General features: G+C 31.8%; 1 protein-coding gene across 3 annotated transcripts in view; it reads left to right on the top strand.

The window, feature by feature from the left end:
* Positions 1 to 12,372, top strand: part of USP3 (ubiquitin specific peptidase 3) — a 99,738-nt gene that overhangs the window by 56,488 nt on the left and 30,878 nt on the right. For all 3 annotated transcript variants that reach the window (XM_051980894.1, XM_051980895.1, XM_051980896.1), the window contains 3 exons: positions 4,266 to 4,349; positions 6,541 to 6,622; positions 11,889 to 11,971. In XM_051980894.1, the coding sequence (XP_051836854.1) occupies positions 4,266 to 4,349; positions 6,541 to 6,622; positions 11,889 to 11,971 (249 nt within the window). The remainder of the gene's footprint in view (positions 1 to 4,265; positions 4,350 to 6,540; positions 6,623 to 11,888; positions 11,972 to 12,372) is intronic.

Here is a 12,372-nt window from a genome sequence, read left to right as displayed (position 1 = left end):
GTTATCCATGTTCAAATATAGATGCTTAATTAATGCTGGTTGAATTGATTTGACACCTCTAGGAGAGGAGAGCAGTAAGAGGTTACAACTACAACGGTGAACCAACACTTCCAATTGGAGAGAGAAGAAATACATAAGTAGGGAACATCCTAGATTTAATTTCCATGATGGTTTAGTAAAAAGACTTTATAAGACTTGCTTAGTTCTCCTTCATTCTTCCTAGCCATCAGCTCCTCATCAGGTCAGTTCAATGATAAAGCCACAAGCTGTGGTTTCATAAAATGGAACAGGCTTTCTTAGGCATATTTGATTGCTTCTCTCTCTCTAATGTAACAAATTAAGAAAATATTCCCTCTCCCCCCTTTTTTGTTGCCATTATGAGGGATGGACTTTTTCAGTAATTTCTACAAACTACTGAAAACATTTATCCTTCATGACTAATTATCTCTGGAAGATGACATGGGATCTTAAGGAGATACCTATAGCGAAGGCAGCCGGCTGCAAGTGAGATTGGGCTTGAAAAGATAGAAAGGTGCTATGGATTCCATATCAGAGCATATGAATCAAGTCTGAATAGAAGAGTTGCACATTTGAGTTGTAAAGACAAATACTATATCATAATTTTCCTGTAGACACCATTGGACATATAGGATAGATAATTAGGATTTCAAAAGGTAAGACAGAAGTGAACAAGTTTTAGTGGGATGTTAAGAGAAGAAACAAAGTATTGGGCATATTTAAGGGAGAAGGAAGTGTAGTTAGGAGGTAAGAGTCGAGTAGGAATACAATATAACAGACCTTTATGTGCCACCTTGGCCTCTCAGAACAGTGTTAGACCCTAAGAGCCCCTGGACTCGTGGTGTATTGTTCTTAGCACTGCCACATTGTGCTACTCGGTGTTTGCCTATCCACGAGCCATCCACTCTCTCCTCCTTCCTTAATCTTCTGCCCACCATATGCAGGCTTTCTGACCATCCTGGAGCCTTCTCAGGGAAGTCCTTCCTCCTTGTTCACTATGAACGTAGAGTGTTCTAGGTTACATTTGTCTGTCTTTATTTGGTCTTGCTTGGCTTAACGTTAACGTTGTTGGAGAGATCTATTGTCTATGGGCTTCTCATAAGTTTCTCATGAGATTTCTTGATCATTATTTAGTCAGGCATGAACAGGGTTCACATAAGTGGATTTTACTGGAATAGGTGTATGGAATAGGTATGTTGGTCTGTCTCTCAATGAGGAAGCTGTGTTGTAGGAAGTACCTGCTTTTTGCATTTGTTTCTGTAGCAGCTAACACAATACCTGACACATAGTGCTTAAAAATGTTCATTCATCTATCTCTATATTAATTCCTAATCTCTCTCTCAAATTCCAAGACCACCAACTGCTAATTGTATATTTCTACCTGCAGTCCAGTCCATCTTTAACTGCACTTGTCCCCACTTTCTGAAGTTGCCTGTTTTTTGTTGAGGGTAGCACTAACCTTTTTATTATTAAAGTCACATCAATATAAAGGAACACAATATTAAAAAGTAACAAAATTCAGATAGAATGGAAGGAGCCTGTATTGGTATTGCAGTATTAAATTTAAAGTGTAAACAGCCCATTTTTCATTAAACAATCAGAACACTACACAGTCAAAAATGACAAGTACTCTTAGCCCTAATTGTCCTATTATGAGTTTTACTTAATTTGTCTTAGGTAAAAATTATTTGAACATTTATGTAGTTCTCTGTGGAAAAGATCTATTGTGTTAAAACAGAATGCGTTGATAAAATTAAGCAACAATTCATACATATCTATGAGTTTAATCTATTCTCTACAGTATTGTATTCAAGAGATAAGAACAAGAAGTATTTGAAAGACAAAATGCAAACTTAATAACCACATAAAAAATTCTTAAATTCTTGAGTAACTAGAGTAATGCACATCATGGTGAACCTAAGATGATACCATATATCCAAAAAAAAGAACAAAAATAAAAATGATTGTTTCCCTCCATGAGACAGATAAACCTAGGAAAGACTTCACAAACTGATGCAAAGTGAAATGAGCTATCCCAAGAGAACATGTACACTGTAACAGCAATATTTATTTTATATATATATTTTCACATTATATATGAGAATATGTATACGTATATATATTCTCAATGATAAAAGATAATTCAAAGAATTTATAATGAAAAATATTATCCACATCTAGAGAAAGGACTGATCTGGATGCACATTAAAGCATGCTATTTTTCACTTTATTTTCTTCGTGGGTTCTTTTTTGTTTTGTTTTGCTGTTGTTGTTGTTGCTGTTTTTTGGTCTGTGTTTTCTTTCACAACAAGGAAATATATTTTGTAAGATTGCATATCTATATAACTTTGCTTGCTATATCATGAAGGGAGTAGGAGAGGTGAAGAATTTTAAAATCAGAATTAAAAAAGATAATGTTAAAAGTGGCTTTTATGTATAATTGGAAAAAAATATTCTTTTAATTGAAAAAAAAAGAGAAAGTATTAAAAAAAGATTTCAAAAGGTTGGGTAACATCAGTTGTATCCAAGCACAACTATCAATAAAAATAAACATTTTTTAAAAGGCAAATATTATGATTTCTATTTCAGAGGTCCAGAAATTAAGACTTGGAGATTAATGCCTAAGGTCACTGCTTGTAAAAATACATAGTTTGAATTGGGACTGGTATAGTATCATACCACAAAAGCTTGTCAAACAAACAAAAACTTAAAAACCCATCTTATTCCTTCATTTTTTGAGAAAAAAATATTTAGTGATTCTTTATTAATAGAAAATTAGTTGCACATATTACATATTTCTACCATTAGTGTCAACATGCAGTTCTTGAGGAGATTTCTTTTCCAAAAGTTCCTCATACCAATGAAAACACAGGTCCATTTCCTATTCTTATCCCACTTTTGCAAGTCTCCTTTCATTTTGGCAAATTTCAGGTATATGAGATACATTTGGATTCACTGACATTTATTAAACGCCAACGTGTACAGAACATTTTATTCAGCCTAGAAAAAGACAAAATTTAGATAAGATGTGATTTCATTCTACTTTCATGGAATCTACAATCTAATATCAAATATTACATATATATATGTAATTTTAATACAAAATAAGATATAAATGCATTAGATCCAAATAAAGTAATATGATTGTAAAAGTCATTACTAATAAGAAGGTTGGGAGAAGAAGAAGTTAGAGAATTCTTCTTGTGGCAGATGCCATTAATTAGTTCTAGCACTTGATATAGTATATAGCACATAGGAAATATTTAATAAATATTTATTGACTAGAAGCTAGATTTCTGTAAAATTGTAATTCTTCCAAAGTTTTGTCAGTTAAGAACAGCAGTGTTATTCATTATTCTGCAGTAGTTATAATAAATGATTATACATGATTCCTATACACTTTGAAATATATGTTGGCATCATTGAAAATTATTTTTGTTCATGTTGGATTTGTACCAGAACAAGAATTTGTTCATTATTACAGCATTAGTGATGGAATTATATATGTAATTTCTCACAATATTTGCTTATGTAATAGCATTGCAAAAACATTTTCTTTCTTCAAGGTAAATTATCAGTCTCTTAGAGGGACAGTCATTGTTTCACACATTTTGTACATTTCTTCCAACAGTTAATACTTTATAGAGAAAGACTATTTCTAGTTATTGGTATAACTCCTTTTCCCATCTCACAAACTTAGATAAAGTGAACTTAATTACTTTTACCTAAAATTTCTTTTGAAACTTTAGTTATGTGCATGTTTTAATTGTACTTTTTTATTTAAGTTTTACTGGAAATTATTGAAATATGTGGTTTCTTCTCTGTTCATTTAAATATTCCTGCTCCAACCCCTTGATCTAAGCTATATTCCATATAATCACATTTGGTATCTTTAGTTTACAATTAGTAACATAAATAGGACTTGTATTTTTCCTACATTTTTCTTTTATATTAAGAAAATTAAAAAGCTAAAAACATGCCATGTTTCATTTTGGAAAGATAAATTGTAGAGCCTTTGTAGCAAAACTATGATCCCTATATATAGAAAAATGTGAATAGACCTCTGTACAACAGTTGTAAATTTAGTGTTCATAAAGCATTCCATTAGATTCCAGTTCTACTTTAAATATTCACCGACCACAGTAAGTACCCACAAAAACATGTGATCATCTTGGCAGTAGCTAAACCTTTGAATTGTATCATTATTACGATTTTCTAATGTATTCTGATAAATATTTTCCCCGCAGTTATCGCTGTGATGATTTTGTGGTAAATGATACCAAGCTCGGATTGGTACAGAAAGTCAGAGAACACTTACAAAACTTGGAAAAGTAAGTAATATATAAATGCATGAAAAATTGAATGATGAAAAGCTGACACCAGTAGGCCTGCACAAGATTAAAATGTAATTGGGAAAAAATTAACATAATGAATAAAAATACAATAGAACACAAATAATAATATTAATGTAATTTTCAAAGTTAATATTGACCTGCAAGAATCCGTGTGTATGATTTAGTGATCCCCATTTCTCTTTGAGTTTGACACCTATTGGTGTAGAGAAATTAATTTAAAATGACTTTTTCCCTTTATTGAATATTATAAATGTTATATTTCTGGTATAATTGAAATATATAAATCTCTGAAAATTTATAAAAGCATGATTCTTATCTCTATAAATGATGTTCATTAGTGTGTCAGTTATTTATTAGTTCATATCTTTCTTGTCTTTATTTCTTATCCAACTATGCTCAACCAACTACAGGCAGTTATTTCAGAGTAGCTGCTCAGGGAGTGCAGGTAGAAGGAAGGAAATATTTGAAAATGGTTTTTTAAAGCCACTGACATAGAATATAGAAACTAAAATTATCTGTAGTTTGGATTGATTCTTGTCAATATGCCTTCTATCACTTAATCAAAGGACAATTTATAAGACACTGAGGCAAAGAAGAAATAGATATAAACATTAGAAGTGCCATATAGAAACTTCAGACATTTCTACTGTCTTTTAAGATAATTTGTAAAAGTTCAATATTTGATTGCTTCAACTGAATTATCCATTCATTATAATAGTTAAAATAGAAGAGATCAAAGAAGTCTTTGAACAACTTTAGGAATCACTTTAGCTAGCATTAAAAATGTAGGTAATTTTAAATGAAGAAAACAAAACAAAATTTATCAACAAGCATTTTTTTAACTTAAAATTTTATTTTTCCTAATTATATGTAAAACAATTTTTAAATATATATCAAAAACTTAGAGTTTCAGATTTTCTCCCTCCTTCCCCTCATTGAGAAGAAACATGTGAAATTATACAAAACATTTCCATAAAAGTGACAAGCATTTATTAAATATCTGTTACATGCTAGGAACTGAAGACTGGGGATATCATAACAGAAGGAAAATAAATCCTCAAAGAGTTTATATGCTGTAACTTGTTAGGTATACTAAATAGTATTTCTTTTATTCTTTATATGGATCGAGCTCTTGACTTTAAAATGCTTTTAGGCTGGATAAGCTCTCTGTATTTTATTTAGTTTTAGGCTCCAAAATTCAACCAATAAAGATAGGAAAATAATAATTATGAACATAATAAAAGAGTGGTATCTGATGGGTTTTATATTTTAGACTAATGTTTTATTTACCTTAAACAACTTCATTATCAAAATGCTGATTTACTTCCTTTAGTACTAAATCTACCATTCTTATATGTTAGAATTTTGGCAGTGATTCTAATTAGTGATTATAAACTTAATTGGATATCACTGGAATTTGTAATTTGTAATGTTATTACTTACGTAGTCCTTCTACAGAAATTGACTGCATTCAGTGTAACAAGAAAAACCTTTTTCAAGAGGGGAAGAAAAATCAGACATCAGTAGTCAGTGTTAGCTTACATAGCTTTTTAATTAGGTTAGCCATATATATATATATGGCAACTTAAAAGCGATTTTTTTTTTACATTTAAATGATTTCTCAAAGAGAAGGAATTGCTTTTAGATAAATCCCATTTAAAGCATTCCTTTTATCTAAAAAAGGTTGAGTTATCTTAGTTCAGAACTTTAATACTAATTTATATTTACTTTAAGGTAGCCACATCATTTTGAATGAATTCTTTAGGAAGGTATTATTTCATCTATTAAAGCACTGAGCTCATTTTGAACTAAAAATTATAACTCTTGAAAGATATTAACCTAATGCACCCCGATCTTTTTGTGTTCAGAAACTTTTTTCCCACCTGAAACTTCTGATGGAAGAAGAATGAACATCGTGAAAGGTGGAAAACTGTGACATATTGGAGTACAGGGAGAGAGATTGAGAAATGGCAGGGAGAGAAGACTTTCTAGCTAAAATCAGCTTTCATCCATTTCATCCCCTAAAATGGGAGGATGGGTGTATGGGTGTAAGGATATGTAAAGATAGCCCTGATTTTGGAGTCTCAGGCAACTACTTTTGTGTCTCTAAAATTTTAAGTCTGTTTTGTTTATATTTTATAGTAATATTTAACTTATTTCTTTATAGTTCAGCTTTTACAGCAGACAGACATAGGAAAAGGAAACTTTTGGAAAACTCATCTCTAAACAGCAAGTTGTTAAAAGTAAATGTAAGTAATTAAACATGTTCTGAAATAAGTTAATTGGCATGATTTAGCTATAAAGTTCTAACACTGCAATTTGCTTCTTGAAGATTACTTTAAATAATCTGAAACTGAATTTTGAGTGCATTGTAACTGTAATTTTTGGAACTATGCAGATGCTAATGAAGAAGAATAAGAAATTGAGAAGACGTTAAGGAAGTGAGCTATATAGATAGATTTGAAATCTAGGGGCCATGGAACTTCTCTAATTGGAGAGGTTAAAATGGACAGAGTAGCATCTACAAACAAATAAATGTTCTCATTAAACATGTTCTTATCCAAACTATAAATTCAAGTAAGTGGAAGTATACTTGAGTCAGGAGATCTGGTTTTGAACTACTTGTAACTTCACCATTTAATAACCTAAAACTTTTGGTCAAGTCAATGAACAACATCCTTTAGTCTGTTTCCTTATCTCAAAATAAAATTTGTCCTAACTTCCTCATATAATGTTTGAGACTCAAAGAAGCTTAAAAACTATTCATGTGCTATATAGTTTTACACAAAATGTATGGTGGCATTGTTATTATAAATGGATTACCTTTGTTTTCTTATTTTTTCCCCTTCTCAAAGCCTGGAACAGAAAGGTGTCCAGAAAACTATACATGAGAAATCCCCAGAATTTTTGGAATGCTTATAGTTATATTTAGATGAAAATTTACTTATGTTAAGTGATCTGAATAGCAAGGAACCATAGTTTAATGGGAAATGAATTCAATTTGGAATTAGAAGAATTAAATTAAATTCACTCCTAGGTTCTAAGTGTTGTAGGCATCCCCTTTCTTGTATTTCTCAGTCAGTTCAAGAACAGGTGGATGGCCTGCTTCAAAATTGTATCTCTTTATAATGGCACTCTGAAAAAATACTATTAAAAATACTTCTTAGATACAAATCTTAAAACTTTTAGTGTAGTTCTTTAACTTTATTATTCAGCACTTTTCACTGACAGTGGAAAAATAACTATGAAAATTCTTCAGAAAACTTACATAAATAATAATTTTATCTCGTTTTATGTTTTGAAATAAATATGGATTTGTTTTATGGAAAGAGTTTATTTGCCCAACTATCTGTCCATAAAACAAATACCTTAAATGAAATGGATGACTAGTTGCAAAGACATAAAATATCCAGATTAACAGAAGAAGAAATAGGGAGTTTAAAATACCTTGCTCTTCAGAATATAAATTGAATTAGCCACGGATGAACTCCAAAAGAAAAAGAGAAAAAACAGAATCAGGTGAATTTACAAGTGAATTCTATTAAATATATAAAGAAAAACTTGTTTTACTATTATGCAAAAAACTATTTGTAAAAATAGGAAAAAAAGAAATCCTATTAGATTTCTTCTGTGAAATAAAGTCTTCTTACCTAAAGCAAGGACAATAAAAAAAAACCCAATGACAACTAATATGGGCCAATGTCTCTAATTAGCACTGATGCAAAAATTCTCAATAAAATATTAACAAAATGGCTTCAGCAAAATATCACAGATCATACACTATGACAAAGGATGAATATATACCAGGAATTCAAGGCTGGTTAGAAGTCATGATGGTATTAATAAATATAAAATAAACTTTTGACAAAATATAAAAATCTGGGATATTTTTTAAAGGAAAGAAAATAAATTAGAAAACATAGAAATAAATGGGCCTTTCTCTTAACATAATATTGTTTTTTGACCCTTATGTATAATAAAAATAAATTCATGTCCTTTGCAGTACAGCAAGGATAAAACAAGAATGTCTGTTTTCACTATTACTGTTTAATACAGGACTAGCAATGTTAGGTAGAACAATAAGACAATAAATAGAAAATGAAAAATAAGCATAAGCAAAAAGAATTGGTTTTCGTGGATTATATAATAATTTGCTTAGAACACTAGAGAACAACTAAAAATTATTTGAATCAATTTAAGTTGCAGGATATAAAATAAATCTACACATATTACCAGCAAAATTCAGTAGAAGTAGACAGAGGAATTCCATTTAAAAGATTATGAATGCATAAAGTACTTGGAAATTTACTTACTAAAATATATGCAGGAACTAGATGAATTCATCTACCAAAATCTCTTTACATAAATAAATTGAGCCAATTCTCTGAACATTTCTGTAAAGCTTTAACTTATTTTTTCAAGAGGTTCTTTTTCTGTTATACTGGTTCTCTGATTTTCATCCATGTAAGTCTCACTAAGTTTTAAGCAACATGCTTACAGCCTTTAAAATCCTCAACCTATTCTCATCATTCATACTCTTCCCCAGTTTCATTCTTAGTCAGCTTTGCCAATTACATCGTGGCTTTTGGAACCTGGATTCTTATTGTGAACAAACTCTGCTTCCAACTCCATTTAATGGAAATTTGGCTTTTCTCTCATAAATACTAAGTGCTCTATGATCCTCTTTCCTAGGGGCCACTCTTTTTTCTCCAAATCTCCATATTTATCTAGATAGGTTTGAGAATTTGTTCTTTATCCCCCATCTTCTTTTCTGTTCTTTCAAAGTCTTTATGGCTGTCATTTACCAGTTTTTTGGCATTTTCCTTTACTTAGTTCAGCATTTAGCTCCTAGTTTTTCTTGACTCTTCATTCCCTGCTACCATCCTTAGGGATATTTTGGCAGTCTCTCAAGCAACCTCACCCTCATGCCTCTAAGTGGGCTCTCTTTCCCCTTTGCTTTCTACCTTTCCATAAAACTTTTTGGGTTGTAACAAATGCATTTCCAAGATTGTGTACTTTGAAAAACTGTCCTTGTTTGCTCTTGTAATCACCTTCCCTCAGACCTCCAACAGCTCTGTGCTATATTATTCTGATGCACATAGTAGTATATTTTATTAATTTGTTTCAAATATTATTTTGTATTTCCTTTGTATAGTTCCACAAATGTAATGAAAAGATTCTAGTCATAACAGTGGCAAAAATATTAAATACTTGGTTAACCTAAGACAAATTAAGTTTATTGGAGAGCAATTTAACCATAGTAGGATAAATAAAGGGAACATGACTAAATAGGGCTGTATGTTTTGGTTCATGCTTTAAAGTTTAATTCTAATAAACATGCCAGCATTGTTTCAGTCCTTAAAGGGTTTTCTCTAGACTGAAGTGCCTGGACCACATGACTTGAAGGGCATTTTCAACTCTAAAGTCCTGTAATCCCAAGTAATGGATAGTCAGAATTCAAACCCATGCCTTCTGACTCCCAATCCATTTTTTCCCTTGTGCTATGTGATTGCATGATGCTGTATGCTATGATGGTTAGAGTGCTAGCCTCAAGGCCCTACCATCGAGGTTCCAGTTTTGATTGATGAATTTGGGCAAGTCACTTAACATTTCAATGCCTATGGCAGCTTTTTAAGTCTAAGTTGCAGAACTTTTGCCAACTTGAATTGGTAAAAGGGTTTTCCTGCTATCCTCTCCCTCCTCCTGCCATCCTATAATGAGGAATTCAGCTCAACTCAATAAGCATTTATTAAAGACCTTTTTTTATGCCAGACTCTCTACTTGGCACGAGAGTACTAAACAGTCCTTGGCCATGCAGGTGCTTTCATTCTACTGGCAGGAAACAGTAAATTTACTGATAAGTATGTGCAAAGTAACCTGGAGAAGAATAACATTAAAATTGACAGGATTTGAAAAATTCTCTTATTGAAGGTGGTCCTGGTCTTGAACCTTGAAGGGAACTAGGGAGATTCCAAGGCACAGATTCAAGAAAGGAGAACATTCAGAAACACGTGGGAAATGCAGTGAAACAGGATAGGCTAGGAGAGTTCTATTCCCCTGCTAAAACTGGCTCAGAAATGAGGGCTGTTCTTGGTACGTTCAGACATTTGTAAAAGTTGTATTTGCTTGCACATGAGGGATTCAAATACTAAAATTAACCAAATTCAGTTGTTTACATATTTATCTAAATGAGGACAGAACATGAGCTGTGTTATTATTAGAGACATTCCCCAAGGTCAAACCTGGTTTTGTTGCCAGGAGTAAAGGGGGTTTCAGGAGTGCCACTTATAGTTACATTTTATTGAGTTACATAGTACTGAGAGATAATTTGTGAGCATTTATAAAGGAAAGGAGGTGAGCAGTAAGATTAAGCATGACACTTTCAAGAACAGTTCGGGTCAGATAAATGTTTTCTTTTTGGATATGGTTACTTTGTTATTAAGGACCTAGTCTTAGCCAAAAGATTCATTTCCTATTGTAATCAGCCTATAACTGATAAGCCTTACTTACAGACTGGTTCTCAGAAAGTAGATACACAGTCTTTGGGACCATCTCCAAAGTCTTATCAGCATAAACAAGGTTTATTAATTAGAGCTTGTGCTTCCCTGGTAGAGGATATGAGAACCCAGAGTGACCTCCAGCACCATGATGAAGTATGGTAGTTAGATTTTGTGAGGGAAAATATGTCAAAAAAGCAAAAACTTAAGTATATGTGAAGCGATAGATTATATGTAACGGGTGATGGTAGATGTTTGTCTCGGGAAAGAAACTTTGTATTATGTAATGATTGTGCTATTGGCTGTATGTGTTTCAAGGGAATAATCTCAAAAGGAAGCAAGGTAATTTGTTCAGAAATGTTCATAATGTTGCTTGAAATTGTGAAAAATCATTGTCCAACAATAGAGACTGGTTAGACTATATAATATGATATTTTGGAATTTTATGTTGCTTTTAAATTTGATAGGTATGTAAATCATTAGTGATACTAGAAACATATGTATGAAATAATGTTTAGGAAAAAACAGAACATGCAGTAGTCGAATGACATGATTTATAACTAATATGTATTTACAAAAGCAAAAAGCAGGTAATTTATTTAGAGCGGCTATAAGTAGTTAAATATTAAGGTCTTTTTGTCTGTAAACTTGAACAAATTAATATAATACCTCAATGAATTTGTTTACTCATTAATGTGAACACTCCTTTTGGTTGTGTGGAATCAGTGTTGTGACATGCCTTCTCATTTTTTGGCAATCCTTGTTTATGCCTTTTCATAAAATTTTTTGAGAATTTCTTCAGAGTGTGAGAAATCTTTTTCTAGAGTTTAGTAATTCTACTTATGTAGAAGAGAAGAAAATGTCTTGTCTTGACAAATATCTCCTGGACTGTAAAGTTGATTTCTGATTTGATATAGCTTCATATTTTAAGTAATAATATTGTGGTATAGAAGAATTGGTTATTGCTTGCAGTTATTGATATTTCCTATTGATTGTACTATTTGTTTCCAATTTGTAGGGAAGTACCACTGCCCTCTGTGCTACAGGCCTTCGAAATTTGGGGAACACGTGTTTTATGAATGCTATTCTTCAGTCACTCAGGTAACATCATAGGTGTAGTCTAACCCAATGCCATAAAGATTCTGTATTTTCCCCATTGTGTGTGGCTGGCAAATTTCTGAATCTTGTTGGATCTTATTTGTCTTATGTATGTTTAGAGAATTGTCAAAGAAGTACTTTCTATTCTAGATCAGAAGGAATATGGTAACGAGAAGATACTAGTAAGTATTGTGCCAACATGAGAAGAAATCATTTGATATTTGAGGAATTTTAAACTATCTTTAAAAAGGATCTCAACTTCACCTAGAGTGCTGCCTATTACTGTATATAATCCTACTAGAGAAGAAATTGTAATCAGCACTCTTGATTCCCTCTCTTGACTGGTGTATAAATGTAAATATGGTATCCTAACACTGTTTGTCATTGAGTGAGATTTGCTTTAA

This window comes from Antechinus flavipes, chromosome 2 (assembly GCF_016432865.1).
Source record: "Antechinus flavipes isolate AdamAnt ecotype Samford, QLD, Australia chromosome 2, AdamAnt_v2, whole genome shotgun sequence".
Taxonomy (NCBI): domain Eukaryota; kingdom Metazoa; phylum Chordata; class Mammalia; order Dasyuromorphia; family Dasyuridae; genus Antechinus; species Antechinus flavipes.
Note: the sequence above shows the minus strand (reverse complement) of the source record. Positions and strands in the feature narration are given on the sequence as shown.